Source organism: Macaca fascicularis, chromosome 14, assembly GCF_037993035.2.
Source record: "Macaca fascicularis isolate 582-1 chromosome 14, T2T-MFA8v1.1".
In the NCBI taxonomy this organism is placed as follows: domain Eukaryota; kingdom Metazoa; phylum Chordata; class Mammalia; order Primates; family Cercopithecidae; genus Macaca; species Macaca fascicularis.
Genome location: NC_088388.1, coordinates 107664451 through 107687680, shown reverse-complemented (window position 1 = coordinate 107687680; position 23230 = coordinate 107664451). Strand labels below are relative to the sequence as shown.

The 23230-nt window shown below is 40.4% G+C and overlaps 1 protein-coding gene across 5 annotated transcripts in view; it reads right to left on the bottom strand.

Annotated features, from left to right (window-relative positions):
• Window positions 1-22361, bottom strand: part of DDX10 (DEAD-box helicase 10) — a 274293-nt gene extending 251932 nt beyond the window's left edge. For 3 of the 5 annotated variants that reach the window (XR_012423678.1, XR_012423679.1, XM_005579553.4), the window contains exons 1-6: window positions 22102-22361; window positions 13022-13082; window positions 10853-10983; window positions 9368-9526; window positions 8184-8304; window positions 6761-6950 (exon numbers count right to left, since the gene is read on the bottom strand). Coding sequence is in view for 2 of the 5 variants with exons in the window: in XM_005579553.4 (XP_005579610.4) it covers window positions 6761-6950; window positions 8184-8304; window positions 9368-9526; window positions 10853-10983; window positions 13022-13082; window positions 22102-22287 (848 nt within the window). In the remaining 3 variants the exon portion in view is untranslated. Of the gene's footprint in view, window positions 1-6760; window positions 6951-8183; window positions 8305-9367; window positions 9527-10852; window positions 10984-13021; window positions 13083-16414; window positions 16782-22101 lie in introns of those variants that run through there. The other 2 variants (XR_012423680.1, XM_065528958.1) reach the window with 1 other exon arrangement.
• Between the last annotated feature and the right edge of the window lie 869 nt (window positions 22362-23230).

Here is a 23230-nt window from a genome sequence, read left to right as displayed (position 1 = left end):
TCAGGGGGCTATACATTATATATGCATATTCATGCCCACCCATGTGTGTGTTTACAGTGAAAGAAAAAAGGAGGGGGGACAGACAAACCAAAAAATACAAGTCAATTGGTTTTAGATATGACAAAGTTATGATCCATAAAGGGAAGAATTGATAAGCTGGACTTCATTAAAATTAAATGTTTCTGATCTGTGAAACACACTATCAAAAGAATCAGAAGATAAGCCACAGAATGGGAGAAAAATATTTGCAAAAAAATCTGATAAAGGACTGTTCTCCAAAATATACAAAGAACTCTTAAAATTCAACAATAAGAACAGAAACACCCAATTTTAAAAGGGGGAAGGAGGTCAAAGATCTTAACAGACACCTCTCCAAAGAGGATATGTAAATAAAAAATAAGCATATGAAAAGATACCATACCAACTTGGGCAAAATGGCGAAACCCCGGCTCTACAAAAGAATACAAAAGTTAGCTGGACAGGGTGGCATGCGCCTATAGTCCCAGCTACCTGAGAGGCTGAAGCAGCAGGATCATTTCAGCCCAGGAGTCTGAGGCTGCAGAGGGCCATGATCATGCTACACTGCACTCTAGCCTGGGTGACAGAGTAAGACCCTGTCTCCAAAAAAAAAAAAATTTAAAGATGATCCACATCATATGTCAACAGGGAAAAGTTAATTAAAATAATGATATGTCACTTCACACTTATTAGATGGCCAAAATCCAGAACAGTGACAACACCAAATGCTGGCAAGGATGTGGAGCCACAGGAACTGTCCTTCATTGCTGGTGGAAATGCAAAACGATACTGCCATTTTGGAAGACAGTATAGCAGTCTCTTAAAACCAAACATACTTTTAATACCTGGCCCAACAATCATGTTCCTTGGTATTTACCGAAAAGAGTTGAAAACATATGTCTATACAAAGATCTGCAAAAGGATGTTTATTGCAGCTTTATTCATAATCGCCAAAACTTGAAGGCCATCAAGATGTCCTTCAAAGTGAATAGAAAAATAAACTGTGGTACATCCAGACAATGGAATATTATTCAGTGCTAAAATGAAATGAGCTATCACTCCATGAAAAGACATGGAGGAACCTTAAATGCATAATATTAAGTGAAAGCAACCAATACGAAAAGGCTACATACTGTATGGTTCCAACTATATGACATTCTGAAAAGACGACACTATGGAGACAGTAAAAAGATCAGCAGCTGTCAGGGGAGATGAATAAATAAACAGGCAAAACACCAAGGATTTTCAGGGCAGAGAATATACTGTGAAATATTGTAACAGTAGATACATGTTTTTATAAATTTGTCCAAATTAATGGGATGTACCACACCAAGAGTGAACCCTAAAGTAATAGACTTTGGGTGATAAGGATGCATCAACATAGGTTCATCCATCGTAGCAAATGCACCACCATTCTAGCGAGAGTGTTGATAATGGCAGAGGCTGCATGGGGACAGCAGGTATATGGCAAATCCCTGTATCTTCCTCTCATTGTTGAGGTTAACCTAAAACTGCTCTAAAAAAACAGTCTTTAAATAAGAAATAGGCCATATCTATAGGGAATTATGGGAAACAGAATGCAGTTATACAAAAGAGCAAAATGAAACAAGCCCAAATATATATCAAGTTGACGACTTAATGACAAAGGAATTATTTCAAAGGAAATGCCTTTGAAGGAATGTGATTCCCACATCTTTTCTGGGATATCTAAGGAAAAAAAGAGAAATGCAAAGGAATCTTAAACTTTTATAAGTAATCATATTGTCAGTAATAATATTGGTATTAGCCTGAAACTATTTTAGATATACTGACTTACAGATGAAACAAAAGTCTTTAGGAATTAATGTTTGGCAGAAGAGAAAAGAGACACATATTTTTTAAATGAGGCTTAATAAAAACCTTGTAATCCTAAATTTAATTTGTAATTATCAGCTGAACTCTTTTAAAAAGGCCTGTCCACTGTAAGGCTTAACACAATGACCATGCCCATTAGCACTCAGACTATGGTCTTTATATACTGGATCCTGCTAGAAGGATTTTATAAGAACTGGAAATATATAAGATAAACTTAGAACACCAGAAAGCAAAAAGTTCACCAAAGATTACTAAAATGTATCTACAGAATCGAGATATTAACTTGAAGCAACTACTAGCGAAGTTTGGGATGACACAAGATGAATATTAAATATAAAAATTTTTATTGATTCAAGGACATAAAAAGATGTTTAAATCTGAGTTAAGTATCATTAATTCATCATTAATTACTAAAATTTTTTTAGTACATTTAGTTCATTTTTAGTACACACAACCCCCACCCCCAACCAAAAAACAAACACTGCTTACCTTCAGAAAATACTAGGGAACCAACTCACTGGTGTTAAAGCAGATAAAGGGAGTAAAGCATACATTCTAATATTCTGGCTTTCCTGTAAGAACTGTACCTCAGATAATCACACAGTTCATGTGAAAGCTGTTTGATATGAAATTATTTAAACTAATGAAGAAATAATACAATTAAAATATCACAATTTTGCAAACCCTGATGAAATAACGGAGCTAGGCAATAATTTCTATCAGCTGCTAAACTTACAAGACTAAGAAGCTGCTGGTATCAGATTAACCCTTTGGTCTAGAATAGCAACTATAAAAGCATGAATAAATACAAAACAAAACAAAAAGACTGACAGCACCTGAGAGCAACCAAGGCAGGTAGGACTTGAGGTGCTAAAGGAGAAAATGGAAATGCCCTGAGCCAAGCCCTCTGTTAACAACCTCACTTTTCTCCCCAAAAGCATCTGCTGATTGCAAGACAGGAAACAAGGTAGCAGCCTTAAGTCTAAACATGTCAGTCCCAGGTCCCAGAGAGAATGAAAACTGAATCTAAAATTTTTCATACAATTTACCCTTGAGGAGCATGCTAACCCCTAAACTGAGTGTACATAAGGCATGATGAGGAAAAACAAGCAAAAAGCAACCAACTGGGAAACTATAGAACTGAGCAGACATTCCGGCAGGGTCACAATGCTATGAGGTTCACAACTTGCCAAGACAGACGGGCCCTGGTAGATACCTCAGTCTTTTGGTTGAGACCCTAAGAAAGGCTATTCCCCATCTGTGAGGGTTATACCCCAAGTCTCAGGACAAACCAGAAACAGGATAACCCCAGAGTCTAATTGCCAGGCTAGACCAGATCAAGACAGCCTGACCTTAAGACATTTGCTAGCCGAAAAAAAGAAAAAATTACCTTCAAAAGAACAAGAGAACTGTCAGATGACTTTAACAGAAATAATGGAACCGGGAGTACAACAAAGATGTCTTTGAAGAGGGAAAAAAAAAATGCCAAGATAGGCTTCAAAAAAAATGAAGATGAAATAAAGAGGTTTTCAGAAAGGTCAAAACGCTGTTCACTAACAAGTATGCACTAAAGGAAATTATTTGAGCAAAACAAAAATTCTCAGGTGGAAGTATGACAATACAAGAAGAAGAATCAGGTAAGTCTAAATAAATACTGATGTTGCAAACTGATAATAGTGGCTTATGGGGCTTAAGATACATGTGGAATTAAAATACTTAACAATGAAGACACAAAGGTAGGAAGAAGTAAAGGGACCTAAATAATAATTAAATTAACTGTCAAAAGCAATTATCATACCAGATTAAAAATATGCTACTCACAAAGACAAACCTAAAAACATAGGGTGTAAACAATGTAGAAAGTAAAAGGATGGGAAAGGATTCGCCATGCAAATGTTAACTAAAAGAAAATTGCTATATATAGACTAATATCAAACTAGACTTAAAGTTGGCCAGGCGCAGTAGCTGGGAAGCCGAAGCAAGTGGATCACCCGGGGTTAGGAGTTCGAGACCAGCCTGGCCAACATGGTTAAACCCTGACTCTACTCAAAATATAAAAATTAGGTGGGCACGGTGGTGAGCACCTGTAATCCCAGCTGTTTGGGAAGCTGAGGCAGGAAAATTGCTTGAACCTGAGAGGCAGAGGCTGCAGTGACCCAAGATCACGCCACTGCACTCCAGCCTGGGCAACAGAGAGAGACTCCATCAAAAGAGGGAGGGAGGGAGGGAGGGAGGGAGGGAGAGAGGGAGGGAGGGAGGGAAGGAGGAAGGAAGGAAGGAAGGAAGGAAGGAAGGAAGGAAGGAAGGAAGGAAGGAAGGAAGGAAGGAGAAAAAAAATAGACTTAAAGGCAAAAAAGAATTAGTAAAGATAAAAAGAAACATTTTATAAAATAAAAAAAACACTGGGAGTAGGGAAGTGTTTTGCTACTCATATTACAAATAAATAATTTATTTAAAGGGCTCCTCCAAGCCAATAAGAAAAAGGCAAAAAAACAAATCCAAAAAAGACACACTGTACACAGAAAATAAGCACACACACACAAAAAAAAAAGAAGCATTTCATAATGATTAATGTTTCAAATTGACAATGCAATACTTAATTTGTATATACCTAATAACATAAACTCATGATAGATCTCAAATTTGAAGATTTTCATAATCCACCATAGAATTCAACTGGTCACTGAAAAACAGCAAATCGCTATGGCCCAAAGGCATATTCTCTCAAAAATAAGATCATTGGACATACCAGTTGTCTATATATAACAACATAATGAAAACACTAGTATACTTTTTCTAAAGTATGCTCTGGCTTACAACTTCGGAAAGATCTGATTTTTCTTTAGTTGTTGGGTCCTTCACAATTTGAGAGTAGATACTCTCTAACAATTTAAAATGTTCTGGAATATAATCTCTCATGGTGTATGAACCACACTGATAAGCTACTAAAGGGGAAAAGCTAACATTGATATTAGACAAAATTCCTAAGAGCATCTGCTTTTTTGTTTCCTATAAATTTGGAATATTAGAAAACCACAGCCATTATCATATAATCTGAGGTTTTATAAATTATGTCAATACGTGTCTGCCTTCCAAAATTTTTTCTGAAAATTTTGTCTACCACACTTTTATAAGTGATGGGACTGGGTTTCAAAAATCATTTGTGAAATAATATCAAAGTCTTTGTTGTTTTTTTCTAAAACTTTATAATTTACAGAAAATAACCAACTCTTACCTACAGAAATTGGCAATAGGAAATAATAGGTACAAATTAACTTGCATAAATTATGAAAGGTCTTAGAGACATCTAATGATTAAAAAATTTGTCTGATGAATATTAAAAATAAGCTGGAGGCAAATAGCAAAAAAAGAAAAGTGAAAAATCCTAGACAGGCAGTCTTTATATTTTCAAGTTAATTGTTAATTGTCACAAAAATTTTCATAGCTATCTCAACACTTTAGGAGATCAATGTCTACTCGAAAGTAAGCCAAGGGAAAAAGCTATACCTCACGTATCTTACTATTCCATTCCCAAGTTCTTGAAAGTCAAAGATACCAGTACTCAGATTCCCCAAGATAACCTAGAAGCAAAGAATCTGGCTTCTCTCTTCTCAGGCTTTTAAAATCCTAGACATCTATTACACAAGGTCAAGATGGGCCTGAATACTCATATTTTCTCTATTTAAGGAATTTCCAGATAACACAATTCATTTTCCAAACCTATTTCTTTTTAGGCTAACATTTCAGAGCAAGAAGAAATAAAAAATTTAAGATATAAATAATAGTAGTTGAATTTACATTGCTATCTTCAACAAAGAATCCAACTTATATTCACTGGAAAACATTTCTCCTGGAAGTCTGCAGTGATTCATACCAAATACATATGCTTCCAATTGTCATATAAAAATACAACTTAAAACATATTCCAGCTGGGCACAGTGGCTCATGCCTGAGTGTAATCTCAACACTTTGGGAGGTCAAAGTGGGATGATTGCTTGAACTCAGGAATTTGCTCAGCCTGGGCAATGTAGTAAGACTTCAACTCTACAAAAAATTTTAAAATTAGCCAGGCATGGTGGTATGCCCCACTTGTCCCAGCTACTCAGGAAGCTGAAGCAGGAGGATCATTTGAGCCCAGGAGGTCAAGGTTACAGTGAGCTACAATCAAACAACTGCACTCCAGCCTGGGCGACAGAATGAGCAAGACCCTGTCTCAAAAAAATAGATAAATAAAAATTTCCCCAACTACCTGTATATCACAAACATACCTACTTTACATATTTCACTGTAACACACATACTTTACGCTCTATTTTTTAGTGAGACCAAGACAAAAACAATAGTTGCTAGAATTTTAGACAGAACGGTATTTTGCTAAATACTAATGTGCTTGATAAAATGTGTTCCATAACACATTAGTACTGCATAATCCTGCTAAAAAGGATGATTCCGTACGCAAATAATTTTGGTAAATGTAGCAAGCTACAACCACCTTCCACTGCTTTGAACAATCACAATGTCCATGAAAATATTAAAGGTTCTGAGAAATAGAAACAAAACCGTTTCACTTTGACTCACCATTTGCTATCTCATCCCTTCTCTGTTTATGGAGAGGTAGTGTTGGTAAACGGTAAAATACCTCTTAACATCTATGGAAAAACATTTGTTCCCCTCCCAGACCACATTTTGGGAAATGCTACATTCGAGTACCCTGACATTTAAAGATATATCAAGAATTTGGGTAATTTTAACTGGTATATTTACTATGCTTTGCATAACCAATAACGCATAGAATGTCTTAATTCCCAGAAAACAGATATTTAAAAAATCAAATCCCTAAACTAAAAAAGAAAAAAACATTTATCTTGATTGAATCAAAGAGTACATACCTATATTTTGCTTTTTCATGAACCCAGACATACTCAGGGTCTTTCAAACTCAAGCGTGCAAGGTCCTTTACAGATTTAGTTTGTGTTGCTGAGAAAAGTAAAGTCTGACGTTTCTTGGGGAGATTTTCAATAATGGCATTCATGGTATCAGCAAAGCCCATGTCCAAGATTCTATCTGCTTCGTCAAGAACTGAAAAAGGAAAATGCAAGTTGAATTATCATATTTAAAATACACATTAGGCTAAACACAATGGGGTATCCTGGATTGGATCCTAAAACAGAAAAAGAACATTAGCAGAAAAACTGGTAAAACGTGAATAAAGTCTGGAATTTATATGATGTATCAATATTAGCCTTAGTTTTGATCAAAGTACCATGTCACATAAGACATTAACACAAAGGGAAGGCCGGGCACAGTGGCTCAGGCCTGTAATCCCAGCACTTTGGGAGGCCAAGGTAGGTGGATTATGAAGTCAAGAGATCGAGACCATCCTGGCCAACATTGTGAAACCTAGTCTCTACTAAAAATACAAAAATTAGCTGGGCGTTGTGGTGCACACCTGTAGTCCCAGCTATCAGGAGGCTGAGGCAGGACAATCACTTGAACCCGTGAGCCGAGATCGTGCCACTGTACTCCAGTCTGGCAACAGAGCGAGACTCTGTCTCAAAACAAACAAACAAACAAACAAACAAACAAAAACATTAGGGGAAACCAGGGGAAGGATAATGCAGGAACTCTCCACTGCAACTTTCCTATAAATCAAAAACATTCAAAGATAAAGTTGATTTAAAAATACACATTAGGTAGTATTCCCAAGCCAAAAAGAAAAAGTTCATTTAAAAAAATGCCAACTTGCCGGGCGCGGTGGCTCACGCCTGTAATCCCAGCACTTTGGGAGGCCGAGGCGGGCGGATCACAAGGTCAGGAGATCGAGACCACGGTGAAACCCCGTCTATACTAAAAATACAAAAAATTAGCCGGGCGCGGTGGCGGGCGCCTGTAGTCCCAGCTACTCCGGAGGCTGAGGCAGGAGAATGGCATGAACCCGGGAGGCGGAGCTTGCAGTGAGCCGAGATCGCGCCACTGCACTCCAGCCTGGGCGACAGAGCGAGACTCCGTCTCAAAAAAAAAAAAATGCCAACTTGACCTTTCAAGTTATTAGAAGCAGGTGTTAAAAATCTTGGCACGGTCTAATACTAATGTGCCTAATTTCACATATAAAAGTACATATATTCTTCTGATTTTTTTAAATCTAGTTATACTTTCTGGGTTTAGAGCCCAAATGCCAAAATGTGTCAGTAATTTTTAAGTTTGTTTTGAATCATAACATTTATCCAACATAAAATTTCTATCATTAAAATGTATAAGGGCTCTCTCCTAAGTCTGAGCCTTTTTTTTAAATCAGAAATTCATTTGACTCACCTAACATTTGGAGATCAGTAGCATGAAAAGATACTGTTTCATCCATGTGTTGAAGAAGTCGACCTGGTGTGCACACGAGTATATTTATGTTGTTGATCCTCTCAGCTTCGTGTTTCAGATCCTGAAAGCAGTTATTTATTTTGATTACAGAGACACATCACTCTCAGCAGCCTCTGTACCAAAGCTATAAAAGCCACCTGCATGTGCCATTTCATCACAGCATTTTAGATACTCTTGGAAATAAACTAACTTTTCCCTTGTATTTCTGCAGCATATCCACATTTCTGGGCTAAATTAAAAAAAAGTCTTTACGGGAAGACATAAGGAGCTCAGAGTTCTAAATTCTTATTCATACCCAGGATTTTGAGGCTAAGAAAAAAAATAATCAAATGAATACTCCAAATCAGGATTTCCTATTTGGATCAGCACTGACATAAACTGGAATCACTCTCATTCTTTAATTCAGGACCCAGGGACACTGAACAGACTCTGACACCACTCCAGGACTGGACTTTGTGAACTGAAAAAGGCCGAGGTTCTCTCCTTGATACAAGAACCACTTCTCACAGTCCTGAAGGCTGGGGGAAAAAACAGAATGTTGCCCATTGTTAAACTTGGGCAACAGGTACATGAGGGTTTGTGATGCTATTCTTTCTTCTTTTGTGCACATTTGCATAAAAACTCAAGTATTTATCCCCACAGTCTAGAGGAGATTCTAGCAGATACAGGCATTCTAGATGTGCTGTACAAAAGAACAAAAGTGAGCAGCAGGTCTTAAATATTCCTCCAAACAATCTACCTTCCTTTCTTCTGCTGCTGGTGTAGCAATGCTCTGAATTATTCAACCTCTTAGATAGATACCTTATTAAAAGGTACTAGTTCATATATGGAAATATCTTTCCCAATGAATATCAACAATTAACTTTACAGGATTAGAGTAAATATGTCTTAGACAGGCTAATCAATTCAGATTCCCCGACAAAAAAAATGGACTTTCTGGGCCTGCAAAATTGGCAACCAGATCGCAGATAGCAGTGACCATACCAAGGTGCTACTACCCCATGAGGCCCTGGTCTAGGAGGTCAGTCTGTTTAGAGGAAGTCTCTGCTGCCTCCCTGTCAACAGTCACAGTACTTCAGTATAAGTTACAGAAGGAAAGGAAGGACATAGACAAAAGGACGAACCTTTCCACCAATGATGAGACCAGCTGAGAAGTCATGATTCTTTCCTACTTTTCGGAGAACCTCAAAGGTCTGATAGGCCAGTTCTCTCGTAGGTGATATTATGAGAACTCCCAGCCCATCGGTTGAGGTCCACTGCAGACGATATAAGGCTTCCAGCACCTCAAAAAGACAGCAAATTGATGTTCAGTAAGTCATCAGAAGTCAGCTTTTTGGCCTGCATCTCAACCTTGCCCCTCCAAATCAAAGGGATCTTCCAAGCAGAAGGCATACCACTCCAGTTTTATCCAGCCCAAAGTAAATGATTTTGTTTATCTTCCATCAGAACCATCCACCCCCAACTCAGACAAAAGGGAAAAGAAACCCCATGGTAGCTCAGCTGCTGCCAGAGCCACGCCATCAGGAAACTGGCTATCAGTGAAAGGTATGTGCAACCCACAGACCTTTACAACACACTTAAGAATATATTTATCATTTTCAAAATAACCACACTAAAACTTTTGGATGGGCGCAGTGGCTCCCGCCCATAATCCTAGCACTTTGGAGGTCGAGGTGGGTACATCACTTGAGGTCAGTTCAAGACCAGCCTGGCCAACATCATGAAACCCCATATCCACTAAAAATACAAAAATCAGCTTGGCGTGGTAGTCCGCATCTGTAATCCCAGCTACTTGGGAGGCTGAGGCAGAAAGAATCACATGAACCTGGGAGGCAGAGGTTGCAGTGAGCCGAGATTGCACCACTGCACTCCAGCCTGGGCAACACGGCATGACTTCATCTCAAAAAATAAAAATAAAAATAAGTAAATAAATTTTCATCCATGCAGCTGCTGTAGTTATACAGTAACTGAATTCTCTAGCTATAGACAGACACTAGGATTTAAGAGAAAAGTGGTTTTTGCAATATTTGGAACAAAAACTAAAATGAGATTTTTCTGGGTCATTTTATAGGAATGAAAGATTAGGAGACCAACATAACAGAGATGGAAGTGAATGCCTAAGAAGCTCTACTGTTTTGCTGCCATAAAAGACCGATAGCAATGTCCCAGAAAATTCTCAACAAACGCCTAAAGCTCCTTAAACTGAGCATACTTGAGCTTTATCCTAAACAAAGTGGCAAGTATAAATGCCACTGGCAGGCTCACAACGGTGAGAGCAGAAACTGTCTTCCGAGAGTCCTACTGCAGCGCAGAACCACTCTAACCTGCCATACTGGAGCACCCCACTTCCATCAAGAATGTAATGACTTGTCAAAGCACAATAGTTCATTCATTAAGTTATTGAGTGCCTGCCGCATGCAAGGTACTGTGCTAGGACCTGGGGAAAATGGGGAGAACAAGACACACATGGCTCCTGTTTGATGAAGCTTGCATTCTAGCCAATCTATTATGAAATCTAACATACAAATCTCTTTATATAATTCGCATCTGGGCACAGAATGTTATAAAATTGTGTAACAGACAGTCTAACCCAATGACAATGTACTTACTGGAACAAGGAAAGCCAAAGTCTTGCCAGATCCAGTTTTGGCTGCTCCAAGTACATCTTTACCTTGCAAAGCCAATCCAATGGTCTGCTTCTGTATCTCAGTTACCAAACGGTACTGAGCTTCTTGCAAACCTGGCAACATGGAGGGAAGGATTATACTTTAGAAAATCCCTGTAGAATGGTGTTATAGGCTAAGTGAATTGTGTCCCCCAAAATTCCTATGTTGAAGCCCTAATGCCCCATACCTCAGAACATGACTATATTTGGAGACAGGGCCTTTAAAGAGGTGATTAAGTTAGAGCCTCATGGGGTGGACTCTGATCCAATATAAACGGTGTCTTTATGGGAAGAAGCTTGAACAGAGACATGAAGAGTCCACATGCACAGAGGGAAAACCAAGCGAAGAGGAGACAAGTTATTCTATGATCCACCTGTTCCACTTCTGGGTATAATCCAAAGGATATATTAATAAAACCAGTACTTTGAAAAGTATTTGTGCTCCCTAGCTCATTGCAGCATTATTCACAGAACCCAAGATATGAAATCAACCTAAGTGTCCATGAATGAGTAAAGAAAATGTGATATATGCTATATACATACACACACACACATACACACACACAAATGGAGTATGACTCAGCCTTTAAAAAGGAAATCCTGTTATTTACAACATGGATGAACCTGGAGGACCTTATGCTAACTGAAATAAACCAGGCACAGCAATAAAGATACCATATAATCTCACTTATATGTAGAATCTAAAAAAGACAAATTCATAAGAGCAGAGGGTAGAATGGTAGCTACCAGAAGCTGGTAAGGAGAGTGGGAAGATGTTCATCATAGGATACAAAATTTCAGTTAGGAGGAAGAAGTTCAAGAGATCTATCGTAGGCTGGGGGTGGTGGCTCACGCCTATAATCCCAGCACTTTGGGAGGCCAAGGCAGGCAGATTGCTTAAAGCTCAGGAGTTTAAGACCAGCCTGGGCAACATGGCAAAACCCTATCTCTACAAAAAATTTTTAAATATTAGCCAGGCATGGTGGCACGTGCCTGTGGTCCCAATTACTCATGAGGCTGAGGTGGGAGGATCACTTGAGCCCAGAAGGCTGAGGCTGCAGTGAGCTAAGATCACACAACTGCACTGCACCCTGGGTGACAGCGCAAGACCCTGTCTTCAAAAAAAAAAGAGAGAGAGAGATTATATATCATGGTGGCTATAATTACAACATACTGAAAAAAGAAAAATTACTAAGTAGATTTTAAGAGTTCTAACCACAAAAGGATGAGGTAATATTAGCACATACATAATTGGCTTGATTTAGCCATTCCACGTATGTATATGTATATGAAATATACATATTTCAAAGCATGTCAGACACTGTGAATATATATAATTTTTTTTTGAGACAGTCTCTCACTCTGTCGCCCAGGCTGGAGTACAGTGGCACAAACCTGCCTCCCAGGTTCAAGCAATTCCCCTGCCTCAGCCTGTAGCTGGGATTACAGGTGCCCGCCACCACACCCAGCTAATTTTTGTATTTTTAGTAGAGATGGGTTTCCCCATGTTGGCCAGGATGGTCTCGAACTCCTGACCCTGTGATCCACCCGCCTCGGCCTTCCAAAGTGCTGGAATTACAGGCATGAGCCACCGCACCTGGCCAAATATATACAATTTTTATTTATCCAAAAATAAAAAGGCAGCAAGAGCGCAGCCATCCGCAAGCCAAGGAGGCCTGGAACAAATCCTTCCCTTATTTTGCCTTAAGAGGAAACCAATGCTGCCAACACCTTGATCCCCAACTTCCAACTTCCAGAACTGTGAGAAAATCAGTCTCTGTTAAGACACCCAGTCTGATACTTTGTCATCTCAGCCCTAGCAAACAGATACAAAGGGTGTCCCGTCTTGGTTTGTTCCCTTGCTTATTTTAACTAACACAATTAGATTTCATTTTATTCAGAGGCTGCTGGAATCTCGTTTTTCTTTTCATCAGTCCAGAAAGAAAGAGAATAACATAGTGTTAAAACTTGAATATTGCTTATTTTCATTGATTTTCATGGTATCAAAATTTGCCAAAATAAGATTTTTCAAGCTAAACTCTCTAAATCTTCTCCCATTTATCAAAAATGCCAAGAAATCCAATAACACATCCCACGATCACCATATACCTACCTTTCAGTGTTTTTTTGGACAAGGGAAAATCTGAAAATCTTGTAATTTCATTTACATTTATCTGGAAAAAAAAGAAAAAGGAATCTGGGTAATTCATTTGTTTCATAACACAGCCATTTTTTCTCCACATTGTACTGCCTAGCTCATCCTTGGTAATGCAGGGTTGAATTCAATCATCACTTCTAATTAAAAGCCATCATTCCTTCTGAAAGGAAATATGACCTGAAGAGGCTATCCCTGAATCGAATATACATTTGTAAGCATTTCAATTGGTAAGGAAAAAAAGGTCACCCAATACACACAGACGCACACACAGCACACATATTACTACCCAACCTCCAAAATGTTGAACATAGTAAAGCATCAACCACATCAATTTTAGGAAGAAAATATACTTCCTATCATCCCTCAAGGGATATCAATTTAAGAAATAAGGACAAAATTACTACAAACCACAGATCACAATGAAAATAGTTCTATACACACAATTTGGAAAAAAGAGTGAAATAAGTTGGAGAAATATTTCTTGTTAGCACAATCCTTTCAAAGTTTTAACCATAAATCAGTGGACTATGAAATCCAACCTGATAACTATTCATTTTGGGGTTATTGAAGGAGTATTATTTTAAAATAATCGGGGGAAATGTCTGTCATGCTTTGAAGCCACAATAAGTAACATTTTGCTCTCTAACTTTACATTATTCAAATATTCATTACTGACGTTCTTTATTAGCACAAACCCAATTTTCTGAATTTCAGCTGCGCAGGAGAATTATTTTATTACAGATGCTGAAGGCAGGAACTACTGCTCATTTCTGGAAATATGCTGCCAAATTATTCATGATTTGCAAAAGGAAAAAGCTGCATTTATATGGTTAATTTATTTAAATTACACTCTAGGCAGTAAAGGGATGACAGTTGTATTTCATTTTACAATCTACACATCTTTTCTATGATTCTTAACATAGCCCAAGCAGGATTTACTATGTGCCCTCAAATGCTGAAAATACAAATATTAAAACATTGTCTTAATCCCTACAAATCATTTCAGATATCACTGGAAAGGAGGCAGAATCAGTGTACCAGCATTACAAGAATGGTTTACTCAAATAACATACTGTCCCAGCAAGGAACCTCAATTAGAAGATAATCTTCCAAACAAGGCATTAAAAGTAGGTGTGGTCCACCCTTGCATTCGTGGTATTGTCAGCTAAAAAACTGTTTTCAAAGGGAATGGAATGCCTACAGAAGGAGGCAGGCTGCCAACACACTCTTCAATCCCCAGCAAGAGACACAGTACGGGCAAAGTGAGCTCCTCAAACAAAACATTGCACAGCACATCTGTCTTCCTAAAGTCAGTTAACCTCCTGGAGGGAATGAAACTTCTCCAGCACTCTTCCATCAAGCATTACAATAGAAAACTATATAACTTGTTTGTTTGTTTGTTTGTTTGTTTTTCAGATGGAGTCTCGCTCTGTCGCCCAGGCTGGAGTGCAGTGGCGCAAACTTGGCTCACTGCAAGCTCCGCCTCACGGGTTCACGCCATTCTCCTGCCTCAGCCTCCAGAGTAGCTGGGACTACAGGCGCCCGCCACCACACCCGGCTAATTTTTTTGTATTTTTAGTACAGTCGGGGTTTCACCGTGTTAGCCAGGATGGTCTTGATTTCCTGACCTCATGATCCGCTCGCCTCGGCCTCCCAAAGTGCTGGGATTTCAGGCGCCATATTCTTTAAAAGAAGACAAAGAAAAGGAAATTTTGATTCTGCTGATGTTCTAAAATAGGGCCCAGCAAACTACAGCCTACAGGCCAAATCCAATTTGCTGCCTATTTTAGTAAGTAAAGTTTTATTGGAGCACAGCTACAATAATTCATTTACTTATTGTCTATGTAGTTGTTGCAGAGACTGTATGGACCACAAAGCCTAACACAGACTATCCAGCCCTTTACAGAAAAAGAGTTTGCTGACCCTGCTCTAGATATTGTTATATTCCAAGGACTACATAGCAGCCACAGCAGGAGATGGCTATGGTTCCTACAAACAAAATAACCCAGCCTGGCACGGTGGCTCACACCTGTAATCCCAACACTTTGGGAGGCTAAGGCAGGCGGATCACCTGGGGTCAGGAGTTCAAGACCAGCCTGGCCAACATGGCAAAACCCTAAAAATATCTCTAAATTTTTAAACGTCTCTACTAAAATTACAAAAATTAGCCAGGCGCAGTAGTGCACGCCTGTAATCCCAGCTACTTGGGAGACTGAGGCAGGAGAATCGCTTGAACCTGAGAGGCGGAGGTTGCGGTGAGCAGAGACAGTGCCACTGTATGCCTGGGCCACAGAGCGAGACTCCACCTCAGAAAAATAACTCTTTTCCCCTTGCCTCTATCCCTTTCTTAGGGGGGAAAAAAATCCCTTCCATCTCCATAATACTCATACTCAGTCTACAAATCTGTCTCGCTATTCTTCTGAATTCAGTGAAGAGATATTTCAGGGATGGTCTTTATTAAAGGCTTCCCACGGCTATTGGAAAAGTTGGAAAGGGGAGAAGGAGAAAAGGGTGACATCTGACCATCCTCTTATACTTCTCACAACTCTCTAGTAATGCCTATTTCTCGCTAAAGTGAATAATGCCTGATGAAAAAAGCATTGAAACTTCCTAGAATGCGCCACCTACTGCAGTCAAGAACAGCAAACTGCCTCAACTACACCAGACAAAATTCTGATTAAAAAAAAAATCAGGATTTGAACGCAGTTTCTATACAGTACAGCTGATTAGTCTAAATGAATCCCAGGTGCAAAGAGTCCTCCAGCAATAGTGAAAACAGCTGCTGAACTAACACAGCTAGCTCAACATTTCTGAGCTTCAATCCCTAGTTTTCCAGCAGCCCCTCCAATACACACTACCCCTTAGAAATACACCACCCTCCTGCTGTGAGAAGTATAGATGACTGACAATGCCAGCTGGGCCTCCTCTAGACTCACCATGAAAAAGCCATGCTTCCCCCCGGGCTGCTCCTAGTCAATGGCGGGGCTCAGCAGTGCTACTGCAGGCCCAGGGATTCCTCTGATGGACAACTTTGGATCAGTGACTCCCCATCAGACTGGCTGAAGGTTTACTTGGAACTGTGCTGCAGTCTGAGACTCTTCCTACCTGCTTCTCCTTCCATCCTTCTCTCCTTTCCCTCCCTCCTCCTGTTCCCTCTCCCTCAGCCTTCACAGACATTCCCCCTCCTGCACCTGCAACCCTTAAAGCTCCAGTTCACCCAGTCCCATTTTGTCATCTGCCTCTCAAAGGACCCAAGACCTAGACTCTACCAATAGTCTCCAACCTGATCTCTTACCCTCCAACCTTTACAGCTCGGATATATTCTCTATACAGAGTCCCGCAACATACTTCCCATGGCTTCCAGATTGAGCGTGGCCTCTGTATAAAGTTCCTACTGTTACTGTAATAAATTACCACAAACAGTGGCTTAAACCAACGCAAAGAGATTACCTTCGAGCTCTGGAGGTCAAAAGTCCACAATGGGTTTCGCTTGGCTAAAATCAAGGTGTCAGCAGGGTTGCATTTATTTTCTGATGACTCTAGGGGAGAGTCCATTTCCCCGCCTTTTCCAGCTTCTAGAGGCTGCCCACATTCCTAGGTGGTGACCCTCTTCTGTCTTTAAAGTCAGCAACAGACTCCAAGTCTTTTTCACATCACGTCACTCCGACACTGACTCTTCTGCCTCCCTCTTCCACACCTAAGGACACCTGTGATTACCTTGGGCCCACCCAATCCAGGATAATCACCCTACTTTCAGGTCAGCTGATTAGCAACCTTAATTACCCCTTGCCATCTAACATATTCACAGGTGCCAGGTATTAGGATGTGAACACTTTCGGAAGCCATTATACTGCCTGCTGCAGCCTCCAATGTCATCACAGTCCAACCTCCTTCTCGAACCCATCTGAAGCCAACTCAGGAATGCATGCAACACTCCAAGGAGCATTTCCTCCCTCAAAGAATGCCACGCATTTTCACCTCTCTGTATTTCCCCGTGTTCCCTCCACCTAGAACATCCTTGCCCATCTTTTCTATCTGATGAACTCTGATTTTTAAAAAAGCTTAGCTCCATTCTTGGCAACTGTAAATCACTGGACAGTTTGTACACTGCACAATGAAATCTGCTACGAATAAGATGCAGGGCTTGAAATCCAGACCACACCAGCTCCCCAAGCCAGGCCTGAGGTTGCAACCACTAGGAAGAAGGGTAGCATACCCAGAGGAAGCCTGTTTTTTGTAATGCATCTGACCAGCAGGAGCTCAGTACAGGATAACTCAACTTCCCCTAATTACACCATCCTCTAACTCCACAGCACTGAGGTACACGTTACAAAGGATTATAACATTTTATACATACTAATATAACATGTGTCACACTATATCAACCCCTCACACTATAGCAAACCCAGGTTCCCTAGGGACTTGGGCATGTATTTTTTACCTATATACTCACACCCGCCTAGACAAGTGCCTGTCAAATTGTTTCAAAAGGTTTCAGAATCAAATTGTTCAGTAGTTCACCAGTGAGGCTACTGAGCACCACCTGTGTACCATGGCCATGTAGTAAGTTTTATGTACAATGCTACCACCGGAGGAGCCACAGAGTGAAGGCCTGCACCTTGGTTACCTAGAGAATGATAAACCTGCTATTCAAATAATTATATCCTAGTATTGCTAACCTTGACAATTGATTTCACACTGCATTTATTTCTCAACCAAATCTTGAGAAAATATTTCTAAAATTAAAGAAGTAAAACAGAACAATGCTTAGTTGGGGGGAAAGCTGCTCCTTCAACAGTGAAATAAATGGGATTTAAATAAATGCAACACAGTAAAGCATAGTGGTTTGCTGCACTGGTATCAGACGACCTGGGTTAGAACGCCTTTTTCACTTCTCAGCTGTTTAACCTTACACAAATCATTTAACCTTGCTGTGCCTTAAAGTTGTCTCACCTGTATAATGGGAACAATTTCACAGGGTTATTTGTGGTTAGTATACGGAAAGCCAGCACGCATAAGTTTGATGAATGTTCACAATTACTACTGAAACAAGAAACAAAAAAAGAATAATCCAATGCTGCCAACCAGAGCAAAGCTGCCTGGGAAAGGTCTAGTCTTACAGCAAACAACATCTAAACACTGACTGAGCACCTACTCAAGGACAAACACTGTGCTTTCAGACTCTGGGGAGTGCAAAGATGAGCACATCACTGGTTGCTGATCTTGAAAGGTTCATGGTCTAGTAAGAGAGTTTTTTTTAAAAAGTTAATGAAGTTATTGCAAAGGCGGTGCAATGTCATTCTTCTGTATTCACAGACAGAAGTGAAACATTCTCCTACTGACCCCGAAGTAAGTTGACATGTTGTGATGTTGTAAGTCTATGGCAAAACCTATGTGGCAAAGGACTCTCAAAAGCTGGAAGTGTCCCCAAGCCAATGACCAGTAAGAAAACAGAAACCTAAATCCTATAACCACATGACGAGGAATTCTGCTAACAACCTATGGTATCTGGAATTAGATCTTTCCCTGGTTATGCCTTTGATGAGAACACAGCTCAGCCAATCTTAATCTTAATTGCAGCCTTGTCAAGCTGTGAACAGAGGACCCAGCTAAGCCATGCCCATACCCCTGACACACATAAACTGTGAGATAATATGTGTATGTTGTTTTAAGCCACTAAGCTTGTGATAATTTGTTACATAGTAATAGTAAATTAATTCTGAAATAATAGACACAAAATTTGGAGTAATTAATACCTCTGGGGGAAGGAGATGTAATTAATGGCATCACAGTGTGGACTTCAAAGTTGTTGTTAATATGTGCTTTCTTCTTTTTATATCTTCATATTTTCTCTTGCAAAGAATATGTTGTTAGATATTTTAAATAAAATCTTAGAGTCTCTCACTTTAATTGGCCAGATTAATCCATTTATATTTATTGCAATTTCTATTATTTTAGGACCTAACACTACTATCATTTAAAAGTATTTTTTCATTTTTTATACTTTCCTTGCATTTCTTTTCTTCATTTATACTTTCTACTGTATATATTTAGTGTTCTTATTCTGTTTATATAACATTTTTCTCCATTTGCTCTTATAATAGACTTAAGACCCATTTAAATTGCTTTGCCTAATTAACAAGTACTATAGCATTCTGGCGTATTCCTATGTACTCCCCTTGTCTATTACATTAATTTTGTCTGTAATTTTATTTTGAGTTCTAAAATTTCCCCAGAGCTGAGGCAGGAATCCAGCTGCCTATGCTGGTTTGCCATTTTGTTGGGATAAGAAACATTTCATTGTAATATTTAGTTGTCTATTTCTTCAGCTATTTGACAGGCACATAATTGTTTTATCAGCCTTTAAGTGTCACATGTATATCATAGTATTTTGTATGAATCATTTATTTCATTAATATTTTAAATAAAAAAGTATCTGGCAAAAAAAAAAAAAAGTTAAAGAAGCCAATCATCGCAGACAGTTGATAAATGTTGTCATAAAGGTTTCTACAAAATGCTACAGATGCACAGTAGCCCTAACTCAGCCAGGGGAGGTGATGAAGACGGGTTTGCACTAAATCTTGAAGGAGGAGTACCTGTCCTTAGAGTGGGCAGACGCGTCCGCTCACTGCACGCAGTGGAAACGTCAAGTACCAGGATGAGAAGCACAAGAAGCATGGACAACTCACAAAACTGCAAGCTGTTCCTTCATATATGCCTATCATGTACCGCTTGGTGTATACACATTATCTCATTTGGGCCTTACAACACTCTGGGTGGCTAATAACTTCTGTTTTTTGAAAGAAGAAACTGAGACTTAGAGGGGTGAAGAAACCTGACTAGCCAATACTCGAAGAGAGTGAGATTTAAACCAGGTCAGCCTGACCACAAATAACTTACTCTTCAGCAGACTAAAGAGTTGTATTTCTTGTTGACACACTGAATTTGACAATTTTTCTAAAAGTAACTGTGAACCAAGGAAGGGTTCTAATCAGGAGTAAAATGATTAGATCTTCATCTTGGAAGGAATCATTCTGGCAGAAGTATAGAGGATAAATCAGAAAGGTTTAAGGCCCAGGGGCCAAATCCTATCAGCCACCTGTTTCACTAATTAAAGTTTTACTGAAAAACAACACCCATTCATTTAAGTATTTCTATGACAGCTTTTGTATTACAAGGGCACAATTGAGTAAGTAGTTCTACCCTTATGATTACAAAGCTGAAAACATTCACTATCATTTACAGACAAAGCTTGCTGATCCCTGTCGAAAGCAAAATTTACTATAGTAATCCAGACAAGAGATGATGGGGGCTGAAGACAAGGCAGTAGGGATGAAGCAGCATTTGAAAAATTTAAGCAGAACAAATCACCAGTGTGACGGACTGGTTATAAGAGTAGGTAAGAGAGAAGTACCTAAGACTGCTCCTAGGTTTCTAGCTCTATGGTCTGCTGAGATGGTGGAGCTAGGATATGATAGGCTAAAAATGATCCCAATTTATGTCCATGTATTAACCTCTGGAAGGTATGAATGTTACCTTATATGGCAAAAGTGACTTTTCAGATGTGATTAAAGATCTTGAGATGGGGTGATTATCCTGGATTATGTGTGTAGGCCCTAAACGCAATCACAAGCGTCCTTATAACAGAGGAACACAGGTAGACTGACACAGGAGAAGGCAGAGACTGGAATTATGCAGCCACAAGCCAAGGAATGCCAGCATCCACCAGAAACTACAAGAGGCAAGAAACAGAGTCTCCCCTAGAACCTCTGGAGGGAGCATGTCCCAGCTGACACCCTGATTTTGGCCCAGTGAAACTGACTTCAGATGTGTGGCCTCTGGAACTGTGATACAGTAAGTCTCTGTTGTTGTTGGGTTTTGTTTTTTTTTGGTTTTGAGACAGAGTCTCACTCATGTCACCCCAGCTGGAGTGTAATGGCGCGATCTCAGCTCACTGCAACCTCCACTTCTCGGGTTCAAGCGATTCTCTTGCCTCAGCCTCCTGAGTAGCTAGGATTACAGGCGCCTGCCACTACGCCTGGCTAATTTTTTTGTATTTTTAGTAGAGACGGGGTTTCACCATGTTGGTCAGGCTGGTCTCGAACTCCTGACCTCAAGATCTCTGTTGTTTTAAGCCACCAAGTTTGCGGTAATTTGTTACAATGGCAACTTTAATTCCAAGAATGTTCCATCTATTAAATCCCTGATTGTACTGCACTAGAAAGGGGCTGAGAAGCTGAATGATGTGGGTGAAGGCCAACAAACATGGGATTTAGAGAAAGGGAAAAAAGGAATTGACAGACCTGTGGAGCCTGGAGTTTGGGGAAGAAGTCAGGAGGTCAAAGTGATCGTTACAGGTATACTCATCTGGGAACAACAGCTACAATATGAGGATGATATGTGACAGAAACATACCAGTGATCCAGCTTTTCTAGGCCAATTCTTGGATACGGACATGAAGCCTGTGGAGAAATGAGGTGGGCACAGGAAGGAGCATAGATGATGTTGAGGCATGCAGTCTGGCTTCATGGTTAAAAGCAAAGGCTTTGGGATTAGAAAGACATGGATCTAGCTTCCAATTCCACACCACCTACTAAGCGTGAGAGATTCGGACAAGTTTCATTCCTCTTAGAACCTCAATTCTCCTACCTATTAAGTAGGATTATTAATATCCATACCTCAGATCAAGTCAAACAATTACTGTAAGCACATGGTGACTGCTTTAAAATGCAGGTGTCATTATTACCATTATTGTCATCAGTATTATTACTATGGATATGACTGTAGCTATTACAGGATTAGTCTCCCTACCCTTAGGTACCGCCGCATTTCTATCATTTTTTTAGGAACAGTGTGGCAAGCAGAAGAGTGGCCAGGACGGTGCAGAGGTTTGAGCTGTGGCACCCGGCGTGACCTCCCATTCCCGGCAGGGTCCCGGTGACAGATCCGCCGCCTCCATTCTGCAACCCCTCGCCGCAGTGACACGCCGCCCAGCTGCTGGCCGGCCCGAGCCCCCTCCCCAGCGCCGGCCTCACCTTGTCATAGTTCTGCATGAGGCGGCTGATACCCTCGCGCTCGACTTGCCATTCGGGTTTCTTCAGTTGCTTCCTCAACTGCTTCTTTTTGTTCTGCCTGTGGCTGTGTTTTTTCTTCCAGCGATTGAAGCTCCGCACCGGGTCGGGTCGGGCTCCCGAACCCGGAGAGTCGGCAGTTTTCCCCATTGCGGCGGTGGCGGCAAAATCTCGGTTCACCCGCAGACACGAGACACCTAGGACCAGGATCGCGGAAACAGCATGGGGAAAATGCACAGAGGCGCATGCGCGAACCCAAAAGCCCGCCCCCGAGCTTTTGAAACCGGGGCACGCGCCAACGACGTCAATGAAAAGGAGGGTTGTGACTGGCGAATTGGCTCCTGCAGGGAGGAGCAGTCTGGGGAAAACGGGGCGGACTGAGCGACGCCGGGAGCACGCAGGCTCTTTAAAAAGACGCATGCGCACTGTTGTTGTTACTATGGTGACGTCATACGCTGACCCTTTAAGGGGTGTTCACACATTTACTCCAGGTTCAACTTTGCGAAGCGTTCCTGAGTGTGTGTGTACCCACGTACAAACTGAATGAAAATTTTGACCCTCGTTTTGCACATTTCGGACCAACGAGTCAAAAGATTTGCCCAAAAGTAAACAGCTAATAACCTCTGATTTCCATCCACGGCGTTTGTACTTCCTCAGGAATAAAAATAAATATTCTACATTCTTCTAATGCCCCTCTAGGTTTTCCTTTTCCTCTGGACCCCTCAGACTCTAGCTGCAACAGCAAGGAAACTGGAACGGAATCAAACTGAATTTACCTTAAAATGCTATTATGGAGACAAAATGATAACTAACGTAAAGAAGTAGGTAATAGAGGCCGGGCACAGTGGCTCACACCTGTAATTCCAGCAATTTGGGAGGTCGAGATGAGTGGATCACCTGAGGTCAGGAGTTCGAGACTAGCCTGGCCAATATGGTGAAACCTTGTCTCTACTAAAAATATAAAAATTAGCCAGGCATCGTGGCACACACCTATAATCCCAGCTGCTCTGGAGACTGAGGCAGGAGAATCGCTTGAACCCTGGGGCGGAGGTTATAGTGAGCCAGGATCACCCCACTTCACTACAGCCTGGGC